The sequence below is a fragment of the Camelus dromedarius genome, chromosome 13, assembly GCF_036321535.1.
Source record: "Camelus dromedarius isolate mCamDro1 chromosome 13, mCamDro1.pat, whole genome shotgun sequence".
Classification (NCBI taxonomy): domain Eukaryota; kingdom Metazoa; phylum Chordata; class Mammalia; order Artiodactyla; family Camelidae; genus Camelus; species Camelus dromedarius.
The window spans coordinates 921,670-943,389 of NC_087448.1; the positions used below are offsets into that span (position 1 = coordinate 921,670).

General features: G+C 50.6%; 1 protein-coding gene and 1 long non-coding RNA gene across 3 annotated transcripts in view; one reads left to right on the plus strand and one right to left on the minus strand.

Moving 5' to 3' along the window:
- Positions 1 to 395: 395 nt before the first annotated feature.
- Positions 396 to 8,087, minus strand: LOC116157254 (uncharacterized). Its single transcript, XR_010383556.1, has 4 exons — positions 2,552 to 8,087; positions 2,379 to 2,440; positions 1,687 to 1,764; positions 396 to 1,537 (listed from the first exon to the last, which is right to left on the minus strand). It is a non-coding gene; the product is annotated as an uncharacterized LOC116157254 (long non-coding RNA).
- A 174-nt stretch (positions 8,088 to 8,261) lies between these two features.
- Positions 8,262 to 21,720, plus strand: part of TUBGCP3 (tubulin gamma complex component 3) — a 45,369-nt gene continuing 31,910 nt past the window's right edge. Inside the window, exons 1-5 of one of the 2 annotated variants that reach the window (XM_064492960.1) lie at positions 8,262 to 8,478; positions 14,893 to 15,000; positions 17,807 to 17,874; positions 19,333 to 19,410; positions 20,581 to 20,798. In XM_064492960.1, the coding sequence (XP_064349030.1) occupies positions 8,403 to 8,478; positions 14,893 to 15,000; positions 17,807 to 17,874; positions 19,333 to 19,410; positions 20,581 to 20,798 (548 nt within the window). In that variant the 5' untranslated portion in view covers positions 8,262 to 8,402. The remainder of the gene's footprint in view (positions 8,479 to 14,892; positions 15,001 to 17,806; positions 17,875 to 19,332; positions 19,411 to 20,580; positions 20,799 to 21,720) is intronic. The other variant, XM_064492959.1, reaches the window with a different exon arrangement.

Below are 21,720 nucleotides of genomic sequence, written 5' to 3' on the forward strand. Positions count from 1 at the left end.
ATTCTACTAATGACATGATGCTTTCTAGATTTATTCTCTAAAACCAGCTGGCCGGATTAAGCCGCAGCTCTCGCGTCTCAGGGCAGCAATCCAGCCCCCGGCCGGCAGAGGGCAGCAGCAGGCCGGCTCAGGGAGGGCGGCCCAGCGCGGTGACTGCATCCCAGGCCGTGCTTTCCTGATCGCCCAGGCGGAGCCCCTCTCAGGCCCTGGGGACACTGGCGGCCTGGCGCTATTAGGTCTTGAAGGGCCTAATGACAGAAGAGGGGCGTCCTCTGCACGTTTGCAGAATGAAGAAAAGTGCTGAGAAAATTCTGAACCAAATACACATTTTCTCCACCTAGTGATCCCGTTGGTAACCAGGAGTGTGCTTTTCCGGCAGAAACGCATTGAATGCTACCTGCAGAAATATTTCTGACCGTATGTCCCGTAGCAAGAATTCCCAATGATGTCCCAAGAACTGGATACAGGACTACAAAGAACCTTACATTTCCATGCTGCACACCAAGGACTTTTAGGAAGGAAACTGCCCATTTGGAAGAAAAAAAATTATATTCTGCTTTAAAAAAAGCATACAGAAACAGCAGCTTTGGCACGGTCGAAGTCAACTGGTAAAGCATTTTAATATACAATTTTATATTGACTTTTTATCTCTTAATTTTTAAATAAACGGTTAAAATAAGAAGTATTAATGCATTTTATAGACCATCATTAGTCAAATGGAGATTTAACAATTACATTCTGAACGGTAATTTAAAATTCTATTGCAAAGTTACTAGTGAGCTAGTGAAGCGTAGCACAAGAAGCGTCAGCCTGGAAGGGCCGTGATTCCAGGCTCTGTTTGGCCATTTACTGCTGTGTGAGTTCAGGCAAAGCACTCAAACTCTCTGAGCCTCAGGCTCCTCACTTCTCAAACAGGGATCCTGAGCCTGCATCGGGGGGTTTGGTGGGGAAGCGGCCTCCTCGCTAACTCCTGGTTGAGAGCACAGACACAAGCGGAGGAGGATGCTCACCTCTGCTGACAAGCGTTCAGCCTGTGTAGCATTTTAGCACTAATTCTATCTTTGCGGCGTGCCTGCCAGGAAGCCACGCTGCGCGTGTCCATGCCTTTGCAGGGGTCGCACACATGGTCGACAGCAGAGCCAGGATGTGACGCTTTCTCTTCCGGCTCCAAATGCTGCTCCCTCTCTACCTGGCGGCACTACTGGTCAGATGTGTGAAGGGCAGCGTGGAGGTTAAGACCAGAATCGTCCCCAGGTCGCTCTGACTTCCAGGCTGGTAGGGAACGTCGCCTTCAAGAACGCATCTTTGATAAAGAGTGAAGGGGCCTGTCCACTCCAAACTCACTGTACAAATGGACTTCAGCCAAGGCTTTGCATCCAAATTGGCTTTAATGTTCTTTATGTATTAATACTGAAAAATCTGAAAACAAACTGGACGTCCCGGAACATGAAGAGGGAGATGAATCGCGCACATCGTGATCCATCCACAGGACGGAGTTAGTGCAGCCACTGAGAGTCAGGCTGTAGCCTATTTGATGCTGTAGGAAAACGTGAGATTATAATGGTGAGTGAAGTGGGAGGTTACAAAATAGCACGTGTGGTACAATTTTGTGGACGTGGGTGCGCACACACACACACACACACACGAAGACTGACTGTATAGACACTGAAACATTAATGGGGCTACCTCTGTGTGCAATTATGCCTGATTTTTGTCCTTTAGATATTCTTGTGGTTTCTCAAGTTTTCAAGGTACATCTGTTAACTTGGGAGCAGAAAAAAGTTTATTTCAAAAAGAATTGTGTCTATATATAATACTACCAGTAAAATAAAAACAAGTTCATAAGTTAACACATGAAGACCATTTCCCTAACTAAAAGATGCCAAAAGGAACCCCTAGAAATATAAAAAGAATGCATGAATTGAAAATAAGAGGCCGCAGTGCCAAGACACGAAGGGGAGTGGGCTGAGACCCGCCGAGATCTGGCTGGGAGACATTAGAGCAAAGCATTTGAATTTGATTGGATTGTTTTCTCACAGGAAAATAACAAACCCTATTAGTTTGCCACTAAAATGCCTTTTGGAATTCTGGAACTAAAGCTTAAGCAGTGAACTTTTTGTCTGCAAATCTGCTTTAAGATCCCAGGGAGAAATGCTAACCAGAATAGCGAAGGTGGACAGTTTTACAGTTAAAATAAGAGTTGGAGTGTGAACTTGGAACAGAGCTGGCAACAATGAAATTCCGAAAATGAAGTGAGCAAAGCCTGTCTCTTCCCTTTCCTCCTCTGCATTCCCTTCTGTGTGTGCATGTCACCTCTGGCCCCTTCTACAAACCAGGGATGAAAAACGAAGCATGGTAAGCTTGCGGGTGCTACTAACATTCAGGATCGTTATGTGTCGAATCCTTCATGGCTTCTGATGTAAAAACCAAAGCAAAACACCTTCAATAAAAAATTTTAAGAAATTAAAAAATAAAAAAACAGCAAAACAAATCTACCAAATATACAGCATTAGCAATTAAATAAAATTACCCAAGAAGAACAAAGACTTACCCAGCTTTAGGGGGCGTATACTCTGACACAACCCCTTGTGACGCAGAGAGAGCCTCAGACGCTGTGGAGATGACCGTCCTCGGGACGCGGTCTACGAGGGCTGGCGGGGGGCCCGGCGCGTTGCGGTGCGCCAAGGCCGGTTGTGCAGGGGCTGAACCCCTTGGTTCTTGCCATGAGAATCTGAAGTTAGCAAAACGCTGCGGTTTCTGGGTTTCAGATCAGAAAGCAGGCCGGAAGAAGTTAAGTGCCCTGCCCTTGTGGGGGAGGGGCAGGCCCCCAGATGATCCATCTGTGGCTCCAGGCTCTTTCTGTGCTTTATGAAGTCTGTTGCTTCTATTAACGTATTTACGTATTCTTATTTATTTACTTTTAATGAAGTAAAGCCTGCTGCTTTTAAACTGTAAGTTGAGTTTGCACGCAGTGAGACTTCAGAGCCCGCCTTGGGAATACCCACGTGGTAATTTTGTCCTTACATCATACACTGAAAGTAAACGGCAGGGAGGAACTGTGCGAGCATGTAATTTGTGTAAATTAAAGTTACTGTGTGAGACACAAGGTGGGGGGCGGTTCCTGGCTTTGATTCTGGACCCCACACTATCTAGTCTCGCCTTGTGTATTCCAGCTGTGTTTTTAAAAACACATTCAAGCCGATTTTATGTGAAATGAACAAACAGTGGTGGTGGTGTGGGCTGGGTCACCGGTCCGTTCCGCTGTTTTGTGAGGCACAGTAAACAGAGAAGTGTGACGAAGGCAGACGGTTTTCTCCACTGGGCGGAGATGAACTGAGCGCTGCTGCTGCCAAGGTGACTTACGATAGATGTTTACAGACCTGTGAGCCGTCCAGCCCTTCACAGATCCCACAGCCACCCCTGAGCACGAAGCCCCGCGCACGGGAGAAAGCGCGGTATTCAAAATGCCCACGAGGGCCCCAGGACGAGTGTGCGGCCCGGGGTTTTCTGGTCGAAAGAGGCGCCCTCTCCCCACTGTTAACTTGGGGAAGCGTCTGCTCAAGCCAAAGGGAAGTAAATGCTCTACTCATCCAGAAAACTAATCAACTTCTTTTCTCAGACGCTTTATCAGGTTTCTCCCGTGCAGCGGTCCTCGGATTCCTAAAGGCCGAGGACACGGAGAGCCGCTGTGACACGTATGGGGCAGGCAGCAGCATCTGACACACGACGTCTCAGGGTCCTGTGACACGGGTTGTTTGAACCCCGGGTCTGCCCCCGGCGGTGAACCCGGCCGAGTGACTGATGACCGCGGGTCATAGCAGGAGACAGGGCCGAGCTTGCGAGGCTGTGCGATGCTTACTGAAGGGGCTGTTCCACGCCAGACACAGAGGGCAGGGCGTGGAGCCATCACAGGGGTCAGGGGCCAGGGTGGCCTGGTGGAAGCTGTGAGCCAGCAGCCCTGAGGGCCTGGGAGTCATGAGTGGACAGAGACAGTCTGGGTCCCAGAAGCTTCCCGGACTTTCGGGCATGCATATATCCTGCCGTGGAAATGGAACAATGTGCTGGGCCAAGCCTGATCCAGTGAGAGCCTTAACCCAGGTTTCTCAGCCCCGAAAGGAGAAGACACCTCAGCCCACGTCACATGCCTGGGGACCACAAGGTGAGGGCAGAGGGCAAGGAGGGACCTGTGCAGGAGGCCAGCCCAGCTGTCACCTCGACCTGACTCGACAGGTGTGTTTGGTCCCTAATCGCGAAGGCAGGTTCCATCTTCCAAAGATCAGACACCAGCACCGTGTGCTGACGTCAGGCCCAAGACACTGTGGACGCGACCCTCCATCCACAAGAACAGCCTTCTCCGCCACCCACGCTCGCTGTTTTTACTCCTCACAATGGCTCTTTCTTGAGTTGAAGAATCTCTCAAAAGTTGTCCAATCTTTGACCAAGAGGATCTGTGTACTCCCAGCCAGCCCCACACCGCAGAGTAAGAACAGTTGAGCAGATCGTGGGTAAACTGGGAAGGTGAAGGTGGCAGACGCCCTGTTAGATGGGGTGGGGGTTGTGAGCAGCCCCCGGTGAGTGGAGGATTGAAATGCCAGCCACAGAATTTGGTCCCCAAACAAGGATATTTCCTCCCCAGTATGAAAGGCCATTTGTATTCTTTAAAAACAGTGTTTTAAAATTAATTTAAATCAAAGAAGCAATGTTCTGATTGAACACCATACTAAAAAATGTAATATGCTTCCAAAACTGTGAATATAGATTTGAGGATTAAAAGAATACAGGCAAAAGCAATGCTTAAAAAGAGGGGATGGGGGCTTCTGCTCCCTAAATTGGAGAGAGAGCCAAAAGCAATACTCAGTCCTGGCCTCATTTATAGTAAGTTCGAGGCAAGTGTCAGCCTTCGAAAGTCGACTCCTATTTTTAAAAAGTATGAGAAGAAACACTACATACTCACAAAAGAAGATAACAGAAAGGACAATGGCTCAAGGCTTCTTGACTTCTGAAGTAATTTATCCACCCACCTACCACAGCTAAATGGCATCTTCCTGAACTATATGAGTATTCAAAGCCTAATTGGAGTTTCTTTCTGTTGACCCGATGTCAGAACGGTGAGTCATTACGGTCTCAAAGAAGGAAAGTGACTATCAATTTATGAATTAATTGTAATTTGAAAGCTTGTTCACTGGTTTTAATCCATCAGTCATTAAAGATCTTTCTAACGACCGGGCTGGGTACTGAAAGCTCATTCATCCTAAACCCCCTGATTGAGCACAGCTTGAAAGCATTTTTCCTGCAGTGTCACACGGGACCTGAAAGCTAGAATATAAGAGTTTTAAATCCAGCCGTATGAAGGAGAAGCGAGACAGAAGTGCCCTACCCATGTGAGAGCAGCTGAGCACCAGGGATGAAGGATGCTGTCCATGTGGTGCCCACACAAGTCCCCCTCAGACGAAGGAGCCCCTTCACAGAAAAGGCAATCCCGCGGTGCCTGACCGCAGGATTCGCCATCTTACTGCAACATCCCGGCTGCCAGGAGCCCTGGACTAGCGTGAAGTACGGGCCCCAGTTAATACTAAGGTGTCCGTGTTGGGTCGTTCCTTGTAGCAGACACACCCCCAACGCAAGGTGTTGCTAGGGGTGCCAGGGTGGGTGGGTGGACGGGTCTTTCTGTCCTGCCCACTCCATTTCCTGTAAGTCTACAAGGGTCCTAAAACCCCGTCAGGTCTAGTCCTTATCTTTTCAGCACTCACGGTGATGAGGGAGTGTCAGAGAGACAGGAGGCAGCTAAAAGAGCCCCCACAGGCCAGGCCTGGGTCAATCCGAGCAGGAAAGTAAGTGCGGTAGCGTTGGATTATGACCCGGAGCAGAATATCAATATCCACCAATGCCTGCTGACATTAGCAAACTGCTGAAGAAACAATTGATGGGGGAGAAGAGGCAACCCTCCCCTGCAGAACGTTAAGTAAGCGGTGTAGATGCTCCACACCCAGGAAGGGGGCGGCTGGACAAAGGCCCACAGAGGGCAGTGGACCGCAGTCCACACCCAGACGGCAGCCTTGACTGGACGTCGCTGGACAGTGCTCGCCTCCGGGGACCAACCGCACTTACGCTGAACGTGACTGGTGAGATGTTCTGGTGCCAACGCACCACCGTCATATGTTTTCTCTGGTCCCTCCTGCTCTGCGTTCACTTTTCTTTCGCTTTTTTAGTGGAGGAACATTTTTTAGTGTACTGCAGTCTACTCTTCATTAGTTTGGTGGTCATCAATGTCCCAGGTTGTCCCCACGTGTAAGTCAGGGCTCTCCAGAGACACAGAGGCAGCAGCCTGTCTGTCTGTCTGTCTATCTATCATCTATCTAGAGAGAAAGAGATTGAGTTATTTTAAGGAACTGGCTCACATTGAGTGTGGGGCTGGCAAGTCCAAAGTCTACAGGACAAGCTAGGGCTGGAGCCCAGGAAAGAGCCGATGCTGCAGCTCGAGTCTGAAGGCCGCCCACTGGCAGAAAGCCCTCTTCCTCGGGGAAGGTCACCTTTTGTTCTATTCAGGCCTTCTACTGATTGGGTGAGGCCCGCCACACTATAGAGGGTCATCTGCTTTACTCAAAGCCTGCTGTTCACATGTTAATCTCCTTCCAAAGCACCCTTACAGAAACACCTGGAATAATGTTTGACCACACATCTGGGCACACAGCCCAGCAAAGTGACACAAAACCAATCCTCACGACATTAAAATCCTGGCAGGTCTGCCCCTTGTACCAAGTGGGTCCCCAGCCTGGGGCTGTGCTTGGGCAAATGTGGCTGGAGTTCCACCCGTCCATTTCCTACCAAGCCCCCTTCAGCTGGTGAGCCACGGCCTTTCATCTCTCGCCCCAAATCCAGCCTGCCTGCTCTGGGGCCAAAGCCGAGGGCCAGCGCCTCCTGCACGGGGCTTTTGTGTACTAGTTGCTAATTCTTAGGCAAGTCCTTCTCTATGTCCTGCTACATGCCAGCCACACTGTATTTTCGTTACTTTATTTCCATCTTTAGATTGAAAGAACAGAGGCACATTCAGGGAAGTTCCAGTGACAGGAGATGGTTGTAAGGACACTAGCACAATGTCTCCTAAGCTGTGCTGCGTCCTCCGCTTTCTTTCCCTCTCTCTGCCTCTGCCGTGCTGCTGTCACGACTGTGACTGGGGCCGTTGCCTCAGAAGCCAGGTGAGCATGGCAGGAGGCTGGGAAGCAGGAGAGTTATGGACACACTGCTGTCTGAAACTGCCGTCTGTTCCTGATGCCAAGTCCCGACCTTCCAGGTACCTCACTCAGAGACTCTTTTAGCCTTTGTTTTGTGACCTCTATGGTTTTCCTAGAATCTAACGGTAGAAGAAGACAGGTGCTGAAATGCAGAGTCAAGCAGATGGGGTCTGTTATGGTCTTGGCCCTTCTTCGACGGGCCTGGGGTGAGGCACCTCCAGCATCCTGAGTCCCAGCAGGACGCCTCGGGTGGTCCACTTTGTAATGCCCGGCCTTTCCCTCCGACCCTGGGAAGGAGGGTGGGGCTTTTCTCCTACTCAGCTCACTTGGCTGTCAGAAGGTGCCCGATTTCTCTGTTATAGTTCAGGCCATCTGGAGACACAAGTTCTTTTGATCTTAATCCCAAATTCCCTGGGAGGTACTTGGGTTGGTCCGGCATGGGACGCTTGGTCCAAACCAGGGGCGCCACGTGAACTGGACAGCTCCCGGCTGATGTGCGGACTGGTCATTTGTCCCTGGACCGGGCAGTTCTCAGGGCCCGTGACCCCTGCACCCACTCCTGTGTAATATTCTACAGTAACGTTCAAAACGCCTTGTAACTGCCGGCTAGTTCACGTTTTCCTCTCCAGGCCTCACGGTCCGCCTGCCTGCGCTGGGCCCGGGCTGGGGACGGCCAACCCCGCGTGCAGCCGCTGTCAGTGCTCAAAGCCCCCAAACACCATAAACCCCTCCTACTGTGTAAACAGACTTCTTCCACCGAACGTGACTTCAAAAAAGAATTACGGACTGGAAAGGCGCTCACGGCAGGTCGGCGGCCGGCCTGACCCTCGAGGACACCTGCAGACCCTGGCGGGCGCCCGGGGCGGAACGTTCCGGGCCGGGCCGCAGCGCTCGGGAACGTGAGGACCGGGAGCGGGGACCCTTTAAGCCGGCGCACCCGCGGCCCGCGCGCCCGGAAGGAGCGGGGCATTGTGGGAGGGCCCGCGTTTCGGCGGGTTCCGCTAAAATGGCGTCCTCGTTGCCGGCGCTGCCCGCGGGGCCTTAGCCTGTCGGGGACCCGGAGGCGCGAGCCGGGCGCGGGCGGCGGGGCTTCCGGAGCGCGCCGGGCTCGGGGCGGGCTCGGGCCGGGGGCTCCCGGAGCAGGGGCCCCGCGGGCGGTCCCGGGCGAGGATGGCGACGCCGGACCAGAAGTCGCCGAACGTCCTGCTGCAGAACCTGTGCTGTCGGATCCTGGGCAGGAGCGAAGGTGCGGCGGGGCCGGGCCGGGGCGGGCAGGGCGTCCCCCGGCTCCTCGGCCGGCCTGGGGCTGCAGCAGTCCCCGGGGCGGAGGCGCGGAGGGCGGAGGCCGCGCCCGGGGCGGGCTGAGTCAGCGCTCGCCGCCGCCGGCCCCGGGAGCGCAGCCCGGGGGCCGTCAGCTGCGGGCGCGGCCACGTCCCCTGGGCTCGCCGGCCCTGGCAGGCGCTCCCGCGCTGGTCTGGGTGGAGAGCGCGGCGGGCTGGCCCCCGGGCACGCGTCCGTGACGGCGCCGGCGGTGACGCCGCGGACGGGGTGCCGGTGGCGGCGAGCCACCCCATTTCCCCGGGATGCTGGGAGGTGAGCGGATTTGAGTGTGATGCGAAGGTGGCGTTTTCCTCCGAGAAAGGGTTTGACGCAAAGCCAGCCCTGCAGGGCTCACATGGCGAGTGCTGCCGCCAGACCCAACCCTCTACAGCGTGTGAAGCCGTTCTGTGGTCCTTCAGAAATGGCCCAGTTTGCAGTCTCTCGGTATCTGTTTCGGCGGCAGGGAGGGGGTTCGAGGGGATGCACGATGAAGGAATTTTCTGGGTAATTGAAGCAACTGAGTTACTTGTTCCTTAAGCACCATAATGTGGAAAAGAAGTGCAGTTTTTGCGAGACGACTTTAAGCAAAATTAAAGTATTGACGCTGCATTTTGACCTGCCCTGATTCATGACAGTTAGCATACATCATTTATTTGATGCTGTATGATCACCTTAGGGGCAAAAGATGATTTTTTTGGTCATTCTTTTAAATGATACCGACTTCATATGGTTCTTGCTACAATATGAAGTTTCACTCTGTCACTTTATTCATCTAGGAAATCTTTGGGCTCCCCCCACGTCCAGGCACTATGCTAGGATATGGTTAGACAGACAGGTCATTCCTCTCATAGAGGCTACGTTCCAGTGGAGGAGACGTGGTAAGATAAGTGAGCTTCTAATGTTGATGAGGGCTGCTGTGATGAAAAACAGAGTAGGGTGAAGCTGAGGACACCTGAACAGAGACCTGAGTGGAGTGTGGGTGCAGAGACCTTGAGTGGGTGAGAGCTTGGCTCTCCTCTGTTTTTGTCTCCAGTTCTTCTGAGTGTGTGTCTCTGGTAATCTTGAGTTGCCTTTCTGACTTGATCCTGATCACAGGAGAAACCAAGGAACTGAGATTGTGGGCCACTCATGTTAACCTTGGTGCTTTCATTAGACCAGTGGGTCCCCAGTTTTCCTCCAGGGGTAAACCACACATTCATCCGTTTCCATTGTCACAGCTGGACTTTGAAGACCGTTCATTTCAAGATATCATTTCTCAATTAATACATTTTTTTAAAAAAATTTGCAGCTCCTTTGATTGGCTTAGTTTCACCGACTCTGGGAGGGTTGAAACACTTCTCTTCAGCAAAGTTCTGCACCCTCCTTCTCTCCATTTAGAATTGTGTCTAAATTAAGAGTAAATGGCTTTTGTACAATTTAAACTTATACAGTGCTGTCGGTCAATTATATCTCAAAAAAAGAAGGAAAAAATAGGAAAAAATGTGACTAGGTTGCCTGTGAGACATAGAGGGGATCCTTTCAAAATAAAATATCTCATAGAATCCACTAAGGTGATGCTTTCTTGTTCTGTTCCGGATGGCTAGGGTTGCCAGGCAGTGATTGTGTTCATAATTCTAAATTATGCTACTATGTACTGAAGAATTTACAAGTCTTTAGTAGCTTGCCTTTTTCCGTTTAATTTGTTCTACCTCAGTGAATAATGTAAGAAGCAGTATTAATTGCTGTCTTTACAGTGTTTGTGATTTTAAAAAAATTTTCTTTTCATTAGTGAGTATTTAATCTGTTAACTAAGTAGAACATTTGATTACTTCGTTTTCTAATGTGTTACAGTTGGCCTTATGCTTTTAAAATATATTGCTTTTTTGATACTATGAAATTGAGGCATACTACACATGTTACTTTTAATGTGAATTTCATATGAATCAATTTTTCATAAAGTATTTAAAGTTTTTTTTATAGTTGGCTTCAAGAGACCTTCAGAAGCAGAGTACCTAGCTGTAATGGTGCTTGCTGTTCTTCTAAGTTAGTATAACCATCGCTTCCCACTTTTTCCGGCTCATATCACCGTGGATTTCCTTGAAACTCATAAGCCTGCCAGTGACAGAATCCCCTCTCTGCATCCCTGCCCTCCTCAGAGCATGTTTTGCTTGTGTCTTTGGATAGTCATTGTTTCTGTGTTTGGAAACTGTGTGCCTGATGTTACAGTGTTCAGCTGTTTGAGGCAACATTCCTTGTCGTACTGTGTAATCTTCTTAGAAGAAACGAGGAGTCTTTACCAGGTAAGTGTGTGAGCACAAGCGCTCGGTAGGACCGCAGCGCAGGGTGCGCCGGAGCACAGCCATTGCCCTGACCTGGAGCCCCTCTGGGGGCAGCGTGACCCAGTGCAGGCAGAGGAGGCTGTGTGGTCCTGGTGGGTCAGGGGCTACAAGTGGTGTTGCTATGGGCTTTATGATTTTCAGAAATGGTGAAGAGCTCTTGATGAAGTTCCAAATAAAGTATAGACTTCTGCTGGTTATATTCTGGGGAAAATCAATGTGTATTAAATATATATTGAAACGTATGTGTGTTAAAGTGTACACTATGCCTGTTACTAATGTGCATGTTGGAAACTTAAAAATTTAGGCTTCATCTGAAGGTTGTACTTAATGGGTTTAGTATTGTTATTAAAAATGAATTAACATCTAAAAGCGATCTTGGCTTAAATTTCTAATACGATATATATTGATAGATGTAACTCATGTAAATAGCAAAAACTTCTAGGGGTCCTCAATATTAAGAGTGTAAAGGGGGCCTGAGACCAAAGAGTTTGAGAACCACAAATCTAGAGCAGTGCTTTGTTTTAGAGCATCGCGTTGCACCTAGAGCTTCGCATCAGCACTGCCTGCGGCTTCGCAGAACCTGACCGCCCTGGCTGCTCGCGGGGCGGGGAGCTGGGGGCTGGGCAGTGGTTGGGGGAAGGCTTTTTACTGTATCTGATGTTTCACCTTCTCATTTTGAATCCTCTAAACGTGGTACTTACTCAAAGTTGATACTATGGGCCCCGTTTCCAGAGATTCTGATCCTGGAGGTCCCTTGGAGCTCGGTGTCTGGAATCCTAAACCCGCAGTCATTCTGGCCCGTGTCGGGGCTGGGGCTGGGGTTCAGCTTACTGCCCTGCTGCCCCTGCCACGTGTGCATACAAGCCCGCATGGGAGGTGGTGCAGGAAGGCGGGGACTAGTGACCTAATCATTCGCCTCCTCCACTCACTGCCCGCCTCCCGGGGCCACAGCCCCTGCAGAGACTCTCTGCTCGCTTGTTTCTGTGCCCTTGAGCTCAGTTGATGCCTTTGACCTGAACATAAGGACGACCCCTGTGGGATGCAGGAGGCGCTGTCTTTCCCCCAAAACCGTTGGGCCTGCAGGTGCGGGGATGGAGGCCACAGCCCCGCTGCACCTCTGGCCCGGCTCTGCGCCCCCTCTAGTTTGTCTTCTTCTCTGCAGCCAGAGGGCCGTGTTGGTATAGGTTGGGGTTCTTTTTTGAGTTTACCAAAATACCTTTTTCTCCCCCACATTTAAGTTGCTGTATCTCATCTTGAAGGCTAAAATCTTCAAACAAATCTTTAAAAAAAATACTGATACCGCAGGCCCATTAGACCATTAAAACCATTTGTGAAAGAGATTTTAGACTTACACGTGATGATGCCACGGAGCCGCGTGTCCCCACGCGCACTCCTCTGTTGCTGGCGTCCTACGTTAGCGTGGCGTGTTTGCTACAGTGAAGGGGTCGATAGCAACACACGGTGTTAACTCAGCTTCCTGCTTTATTCACATATCCTCGGTTATCTCCTGATTAACGTCCTTTACTGGTCTCGGGTCCCACCAGGGAACCATGTTACCTTTGCTGTGTCTCCTTGGGCTCCTGTTGGCCCTGACAGTTTCTCAGACTTTACAAGTTATCGTTTTGATGACCTTGACAGTTTTGAGTACTGAAAGTCAGGTATTCTGTAGAATGTCTCAGTGGGATCAGCATGGTGTTTTCTCATGGTTGTACTGGGATCTGTGTGTTTGGGAGGAAGACACCACGGGTGGAGTCTCTGCGCCCTCTGCGCGCGGGGGACCCCGGGTGCACGCTGTCCGCACGACTCCTCGCACCTGGCGGGGGGTCTGCAGGTCCCGGCTGCCCAGGCCCCCCCCACCCCCGCTCCTGCGCTTGGGGAGGAGCTGCCGGGCTTCGGGGGGGGCCCTGGGTTTCAGCCACCCCTTGAGGGGGGTCATTTACACCAATTACTTAGCTGTTAGTTTTTAAAAATTTCTTTGGGATCAGTGGTAGTATCACCTCTTTCATTCTTAAATTTGTGTCTTTTTTTGTTTTTGTTGGTGACAAATTTATGTTATCAATTCTGTTGAATTTTTTGAAGAACTAGCTTTCAATTTCATTGATTTCTTTCCCCCAGTTTTGTTCTAAATTTCATTGATTTCTGCTCTAGTTGTTATTATGTCCTAATACTTTGAATTTAGTTTGCCTTCTTTGATTTCTAGGTTTTATTGTGTAAGCTGAGATTATTGATTTGAGACCCATCTTCCTTTCTGATGAAAGCATTTTCTACTATAAATTTCCCTGTAAACACTACTTTAACTGTATCTCACGTATTTTAATGTGTTGTATTTTCATTCTCATTCAGTTCAAGATATTTTCCAGTTTCCTTTGAGACTTTCTCTGGACATTATATTGTATAGGAGTATGTCGATTCAATTCCAGTATTTGAAGATTTTCCAGATATCATTCTGTTATGATTTCTGGTTTTTAATTCAGTTATTTATAGAGGACATATTTGAGTAATTTTAGTTATATTTAATAAGTTTTATTTTGTGACCTCTCAAACACTGTTTTTTTTCCTAAATTGAAGTATAGTCAGTTACACTGACTGTTAATTTCTGGTGTCCAGCATCATGTTTCAGCCATACGTATATATACATATCTTTGTTTTCGTGTTCTTTTTCATTATAGGCTACTACAAGATAATGAATATAGTTCCCTGCGCTGTACAGTAGGCCCTTGTTTGTCTACTTTATGTATAGTAGTTAGTACCTGCAGATCTCGACCTCCCAGTTTATCCCTCACTTATCCCTTCCCACCTCCTTTCCCCCATGACCATGTTTGTTTTCTGTGTCAAACACAGTCTGTCTTGATGAGCATTGCATGTTGGTTTGGAGAGAGGAGTGTTCTTTTGCTGAGGCTGGGCTGTTCTGTGAGTCTCAGCGAGGCTCCGCTGGTGGTGCCGGGGCTCAGGTCTGTATCCCTGCTCACTTCCTCTTCACTCATCTTTCCCACCCTGGGAAGGGGACTTCTCGCGGTGGAGCCTGGGGGACAGCATGCCTGCGGTTTCAGCTTGACGACGGTTTTCCGGGCGTAGCAAGCAGATGTGCTTCCCCAGGAGGCAGAGGCGGGTGCCGAGCTTTGCTAGCGTCTCCTGTAGGATTTTGACTCCCAGTGTCCAGGAAGGAGGGCTGGGTCCTGAGTTCCGTCTGCTGCTTTTAATTCACGTCTGTGCTGTCCTGGAGGCCAGGGCGGGCTGGGGGTGGCCCAGTCTGCAGCTGTCGGGCTGTGTGGGTGCGGTGGGGCAGGGGTCCTCCTGCCCCCTCATCCGCATCTTCTGCGGTGCTGGTCCCCTCGTTTCTGAAGCCTCCCTGGACCTGCACCGAGGGAGCTGTTTCCTTCCTGGCGTCTGTCCCCGCGCTTCAGGTGTCGCCGTCCTGACCCCGTCCCACCCAGTGCTTCCTTCTCAGCCTCTCTGGCTTGGTGATTGTCTTTGTGTTGCTTCTGCCTTGCTTTCTTTGCCTCGTAGGCTTATGCCTTAAGGGGCAAAAAAGCTCCCTTATTCTCTAAGTTCCGTGGGGACTTTGACAGGAGTGGAGGCAGACGCCTGTGTTTAAGCATCGTCTGTCTGGAAGAGCGAACGTGGTTGTTTCATAAACTCATTGCCTGTTTTGAGTGCTCACAGCCCCTCTGGCGTGTGAGGGGACCAGAGCCTCTCGGAGCCTCTGCCCAGGCCCACTTCCCGCGAGCACTATCAGGGCTGTGAGGGTTCCCGCTCCTTTTTTGTGATTATCAGCCCAGCGTTGTCTCCTGGGGGTCTGCAGACTCTCCGGCCGTGGCTGTCTCCCTTTCTTACTCTGTAAAACTGTTACTCTGCTCACTCGTTGTTCACCGTGTTTTCTGAGTGGCTCTCCTGCCCTCAGTGAAGACTGGGATGGGGGAAGGTGTGTGCATGTGCCCAGTCCCCTGTCTTGAATGGAAGCTTCAGGTGATCAAAACCTAACCTGATGGGCAGTAACTTGCAACCTTTTATTTGCCTTTCAGCTGACGTGGCCCAGCAGTTCCAGTACGCGGTGCGAGTCATTGGCAGCAACTTTGCCCCAACTGTTGAAAGAGATGAATTTCTAGTCGCTGAAAAAATCAAGAAAGAACGTACGTATTTTTCTTAAATGTTAGTGTGTGTTGCATTCTTAAGCTTGTCAAAGCTAAGGGTGCGCGTGTCTGTATACGTGCATGTATGTGTTCCCAGGCACGTTTTAATTACAGGTGCTGTTACATATGTAATAAAAATTAAAAGCAAGGGCAACTCAGTTCTTTTAACAGAAGACAGTGAGAGGAGGTTGTGTTAGATACTATGGTAACAACATAATTAGGTTTAAGCATGTGAGGAAGATGAAAGGACTTAATGTAACTCCCTGCTTGTCTTGTGATTTGCAGTGCTGAACGGTCACCTTTCGGGGGGGAGGGTTAGCTCAGGGGCAGGGCACGTTCGCTCCCCAGTGCCTCCATTAAATAAATAAACAGACAAGCAACCCTAATCCCCCCAGAATAGCCACCTTTGACCAGGTAACACAGATGTTACCTTGGCAGTTAAACGGCGCTTGGTGAGTCAAGCCTTACTACTCTTGATGGTCCCATGCAAACTTCGGGACTTTGGGACTTCGGCATTTTCATTCTGAGATGGTACTGAGAGCTTTCTTAAACACTGTTACCTTAAAGGCCTGCTGGCTGCTGGTTCTCTGACTGTGTCAGGTGGGCTTTGCTGCCCCTCCGTGTCTGGGGGGCCTGAGGGAGGGACCCACCTGTGAGGATGGCTCCGGGGCTGCTTCCCCTGCCTCGGTTCCCTGGACAGAGTGAGCCAGCGCCAGTGCCTGAGAGGCATCCGGTGCCACCTCCCTGCGGGCCTGACTGTTGCAGAGCGGAGTGACTCTTTCTAGGAGCTGGTTCTTCTCGGCATGGTATCCCCCCACTGGGCAGCTGCATCATTAACTGCGTTTGCCCAGCGTCTGCGGGCTGTCCCCTGTGGGCTGTCCCGTGTGGGCTGTCCCGAGCGGGGCGTGCACCTGAGTGGGGCTGGGGCGGCGGAGCGGCGTGACTGTGGCTGTGCGAGCCTGGATCTGGTGGCAGCTTGATGCGCGGGGCAGGACTAAACATCTGCTGAGATGAGTCAGATCTCGGGGCGACTGGACACGTGTGTGCTGAAGGGGGACGGTGAGAACAGAGTGTCTGTCCTACCGTGTGTTCCCTTCTTGTCTGTAAAACCCTGCTCCCTGATGATGTCACATCTTAGGATATTTTTATGTTTTAGGCTTTGGGTTATTTCACATTTTAGATGATTAGTGAGAAGCCCAAGTAAAACGTAAAAAGGATTTTAAAGAAAGAAAAAGTTGATGTGGTCTTGTTTCTGATTATTGGAAGTGTCTCTAAAAACTATGTGAATTAACTTCACTGCTGAAACGCAAAGTAAAATGAAAGCATTAGGAAATAAAGGGAAGCAGAGGCAACGCTCTCTGTCTTGCTTTATTTAGCAATCTGTTAACATCATCTAGGTAAATATTCTGTGTTCACTTTTATTCTTATTATTTCTACATTTTGTTGTCTTGTGACTTTTATGTCTATGAATTTGAATCAGTCTCATTCTATGGAAAGAACATGTAAGAGTAAATTATATTGAATTCTTAACACGTGGTTTTGTTGGATGCGCCCAGCAGTGGGCATTTTAGAGGCAGCTTCCCCTCTCTGTGTCGGAGGGCGTGGGAGGACAGACGTGACCGGGATGCTGTCACTGGTGTGTGGTCCCTGTGGTCAGCGCACGGTACCAGGACCCTGTCCTAGCCAACGAGTCTGAATGTGGCTGTCACATCAGTCTTGTCTTTCTGCAGGAGAATTGGAACATTTAACTCAGTGAGCTTGGCTGATGAGATTGTGAGAAGACTGTCCTGCTGCACGGGGATAAGGAAACACAGAGATTCCCTGGAGACCGCTGAGGCTGTAGCCAGCTTCTGAAGGGTGCCTTTTCTCGAGACTGTAACAGCAGTCCTTCGAGAGGCCCCTGTGCACAGGTGGAGGCGCAGTGCTGTTGGTGTGGGTGAGTGGGTCTCCCCCGGGGCCCAGATCCAGCATGCAGTCCCTTTTGCGGCCTTTAGAGAATGTGTGAGGCAGCCCTGGAACGCGGTGGGTGAAGATGAGCAGTAAGCTGTTTTGATTTCGATTTTGAAACAGAGTATCACGTCTTACACTAAAGCAAGATGGAACGTTGCTGTGAGTGTTAACAGATGCTCAGTGTGTGGTTGAGCCTCTGGCATCCGTGGTGCACCTGTTACTGCCTTTTGGCGTTAGGAGTCCAGAGATAGTGCCACTGCCCATCCCTCCCTCCAGGTGGCTTTTATTAACTGGTGAAACTGGTAGTTTGCCTTCCTGGGCTGTTCATTTCTATCTATAGACAGAGTCTGAAAGATCCCGTCATTTCTGTTCCTTTACTAACCTTCACGTAAACTCTTTGATTCCACCCTGATTTAGTCTGTATTTTATGAACTTCGGCGAGCTCACATGAACTGACCCGATGGATGTAGTGAGCTGCGGTGACACTGTCTGGTTATTACCTGGAGTAGCGAGCCGCGGGGACGCTGTGTCTGGCTGGTACCCGGCGTAGCAAGCCGCGGGGACGCTGTGTCTGGCTGGTACCCGGCGTAGCGAGCCGCGGGGACGCTGTGTCTGGCTGGTACCCGGCGTAGCGAGCCGCGGGGACGCTGTGTCTGGCTGGTACCCGGCGTAGCGAGCCGCGGGGACGCTGTGTCTGGCTGGTACCCGGCGTAGCGAGCCGCGGGGACGCTGTCTAGTTACTTCGATTCTTAAGCTCAGGATTCTTTTCAGACGTCAGAGTTACCTGTCACTGTAGGTGAAATCATATCGTAAACACAAATTTTGGTGACTGACATGCTTATTTTCTGCGTTTCAGTTATCCGCCAGAGAAGAGAAGCAGACGCTGCCTTATTTTCTGAGCTGCACAGAAAACTCCATTCACAGGTACCGCTCGAGTGTCCTGGAAGCCGCTCTGCCATTGGCGAGGCTGTTAGTGTGATCTGGGAACGCTGTTAACCTTTTCTGTATCGGGTAACGGCTTTCAGTTGTAGATGGTGTTGCTTTTTCAAGGATGCTCAATATTAGAAGTCAGTTTAGCTGGGCTGAGCGCTGAATGGCTGATAAAGCTGTTGGGGCCCCCGGGAGAGTGTCAGACGCGTGCAGGGGACTGTGGGTCACTGAAGCCTTGGTCCCTTCCTGGGAGGAGGCACGCCGTAGGGGCCTCGGCTTGTCTGCACGACAGCACAGGCTTACATGTTGATCCACCTGATCGTTCATCAGCTTCTTGTTTGTCCTGTTTCAGCGAATAACTTAGAAAACATGACTCGACTGTTTTGTGACTGGATGTTGATACTCAGTTGGTTTTCCTGACCCGTTATTTTTACAAAAGACTCTGCTGGCCTTCACTCCAGTAACCTAGCTGAACCCTGGGGTGAGATGTCTGTGATTCAGACTAGAAAGGAGCCCAGGCTGCTGTCTTCTCTGGGGGTCCTTCCATGAGCCTGGACGCTGAGTGGCCCTGTGTCTGGAGGCGTGACTTGTCCTGCCAGAGTGCATTTGCCTGTGTGCCTGAGTCCCTCTGGATGGGGGCTCCATCAGGGCTGGCCCCCTCCTTTCTCGCTCTTGTCCCAGCCATGGAGCTTGTTGTTTCTGAAAAATCCTCAAGTTAGACCGTAGTTTAAATACCTGGAAGGAACTTATTCATTGAAGAAACTTTCGAGGAATATTTCATACATATGATGAGGTACTTGTGTAATGTGAGTAGCTATCCCATAAATTGCTTTGTGAATAAAGGCATTTGTGTTTTCCAGCCTGTGCAGCGGAAAGGTACGATCGCGTGAGCAAAGCAGAACGCTCTGTAAATTTGGGGTGAAGCGCGTTGGGGGTGAGCTCTGTTAATGGCTGTGCATCAGGGCAGAGTGACACACATTTGATGGTGACCTGACACCCAGACCTGCGTGTTATCACCCCGACATCTCAGTGCTTTGGAGCCGTGAGGTTCCCAGGAAGGCGTGGTGCTGACGCCCGCATCGTAGACTTTAGAAAAGCTACTTGTGTATTTTGTGATGCCATTTTTCTTAGAATCACTGCGTTTGGGAGGTTGGTTACTATAACAATTAGCTCAGGGCGGAAATACTGCTACTCAGGACTAGGGCAGCTTAAACATGTCCTTGTTGGGGCTTTGGAGTTGGATTTAGGGGCTTAAAGGGTCCAAGGGCACTGACCTCTTGAGAACAGCCTGTAGCCTTCTGATGGGGAGCGCTGTTCGCAGTGCCTCGTGTGAACGCTGCCAGGCAGGTTTCACAACGTGTTCCTGTTTGGAAACAGGATCATTTAGGAGAGAGGAAGATGGAACTGGGGAGGGGTACAAAGCTGTTCTTTCACTGTTTTCTTTCTACACAGGGAGCTTTGAAAAATAAGTGGTCAATTCTCTACCTCCTGCTCAGCCTTAGTGAAGACCCTCGCAGGCAGCCAAGCAAGGTGAGCGGCTGTGTGCGCAGCTGGAGGCCTTCGGAAAGCACGTGTGGTGCCCCTTGTTGGGACGGGTGTCCCGCACCGTGACCGGAGCCAGCGTCAGTACCTAAGATAACGTGAGAAAAGCCAAAACACGTGTCCGGCTTTCTGGGCAGTTGTGGTGGCTCGAGAGATTCTTCTTTTTTCTTCTTTTGTTTTTAAGGGCATTTTCAGTCAGCATGCTGTGTTTCCTTAAGATGTTTTTGAGAAGCTTGTTAGTCAGATGTAACCATGTCTGATTAAATAGAGCATAAACTCCCTTTTCAGAATTTTTGCTGTGTAAAATTATTAATATCAGCACAGCTTTGTTATTCTTTGAATTAGAAAACCTTCTAGGATTGTCTTGTGTTTCCAGATATCCTTGTGAGCGTTAAGTCCTGTCACACCAGCGAGATCTAGGTATCGGCTGGTTTAAGTTTTGACCCGTGCAGGGGTGGAAGGGGCGGCTGTGCTGCTGCTCCGAGTCCCGGACGGTCTGGTTGATAACAGATTCTGCTGCAGAAATGTCCGTGTTTAAGAAGCTGAAGAATGGGGGTGGAAGCATATGTGGCTTTAGTCTGAGTAGTGAGCACTCTTTCATTACATAGTGACGCCAGACTTTTAAAAGTGCTTGAGTGCCGAGTCTTGGTTTTTCTGAAACAGTGTTTAGCTATCAGACCACGCGGGAAACCTTTCTGACACTTGATCGGATCAGGCACACTTTAAAAGTGTGGTAACTAATTTGCCGTTTAACAAATACAGGCAGACCTTGTTTTGTCGTGCTTCGTGCACACTGCGTCCTTCACACATTGAAGGTCTGGCAATCCCGCATTGTCAGCTGATGATGAGTGTTTTTAAGCGATAAGATATTTTTTTAATGATGGCGTGTCCATCGCTTTTTAGACACAGTGCTGTTGCACATTTGCTAGACTGCAGTGTAGTGTGAGCATGTCATTCATATGCCCAGGAAACCACAAACCGTGACTTGCACTGCTCTCGCAGGGAATTTTGGAACTGAGCGCACAGCATCTCTGCGGTGTGCCTGCACAAGTGTGTCGGCCAGAGTAGAACGGAAATCTGAGTGTAAATGGTCTTTGTCAGCTTGGGGAGGGGTCCTGTCATTCATGTCTCTGCATTCGTAATGCCTCTTGTCTTCAGGTTTCCAGCTACGCCGCGCTATTTGCTCAGGCCTTACCGAGAGATGCGCACTCAACTCCCTACTACTACGCCCGGCCTCAGACCCTGCCCTTGAACTACCAGGACCGCGGCGCGCCATCGGCTCAGAGCACCGGCAGCCTGGGGAGCAGCGGCGTGAGCAGCGTCAGCCTGTGCGCCCTCAACGGCCCCACCCCGACGCCGCAGTCCCTCCTGCCGGGGTAAGCGGGCCTCCCGGCGAGGCCGCCTCCGCCTGGGGTCGGCGTGGGTGCGCCCTGCTGCTCTGTTCTGAGCCTCGTGTGTGCCTGGGTGTCCTGGGCACCGCCTCTGACGTGCTTTATCGTGGGCTCTCACTGTTGACCAGTGCCTGCCAGCAGGCGTTCTTCCCACTTCTCACCCTACTGACCGTCAGGGCGTTGGGCCGACCGTAGCCTGCTCCTGTCCATGCGAGTAGTGAGGGCCTGGCTTGTGGGGGCTGCGGGCAGAGCCTCGTGTGGGGACAGCTGTCCCTCGTGGCGGACAGCCCCTGCTGCGCTCACACGCCTCTCGGGGAGGATCGTCCCCGTCCCGAGTGACTTCCTGAGAAGTGAGTACGAGAAAAGGAGGCTGTGTCCCCCCAGGGGCGAGGTCTGCAGGCTGGGAGCGCGAGGGGTGAGAGGGCCTGCTGCAGCGGCACGTGGTCGCTTAGCGTGCGCAGGCCGGCGCGGGGTGGGCTTGGAGCTGCTTTTCCTGTGTTTTCTGCACGCGCATTCCTGTGTGAGGCCCACGGCTAGAAATCACGTTAAAGCAGACTCGCAGAAAGGGCGTATTTTTCCAGAAGAGCAGTGACCAGGGATTTGCCATCAGGTGATGTTTTCCACGTGAGCATAACGTAGTACAAATCATTGTGTGGCTTAGTGCAAGTTTGTTCAAGTTATTAGAAAACAGAATGTGTGCCACACACACGGGTCCTGAACAGAGTCCGGGGTTCTAGGAAGGCAGCAAGACACACTCACCTTAGAGCCTGAGCTAACTATTGTCCTGGTAAACAGTTGTACAGAGAACCTTGAACTTCAGCGGGCTTTCAGAATTCTTTCTTGGATTTAGAACTGTGTTCAAAACCAGTTTTAACTTCGTGCTGTTGGTGACTTTCTGGCCCTGTCA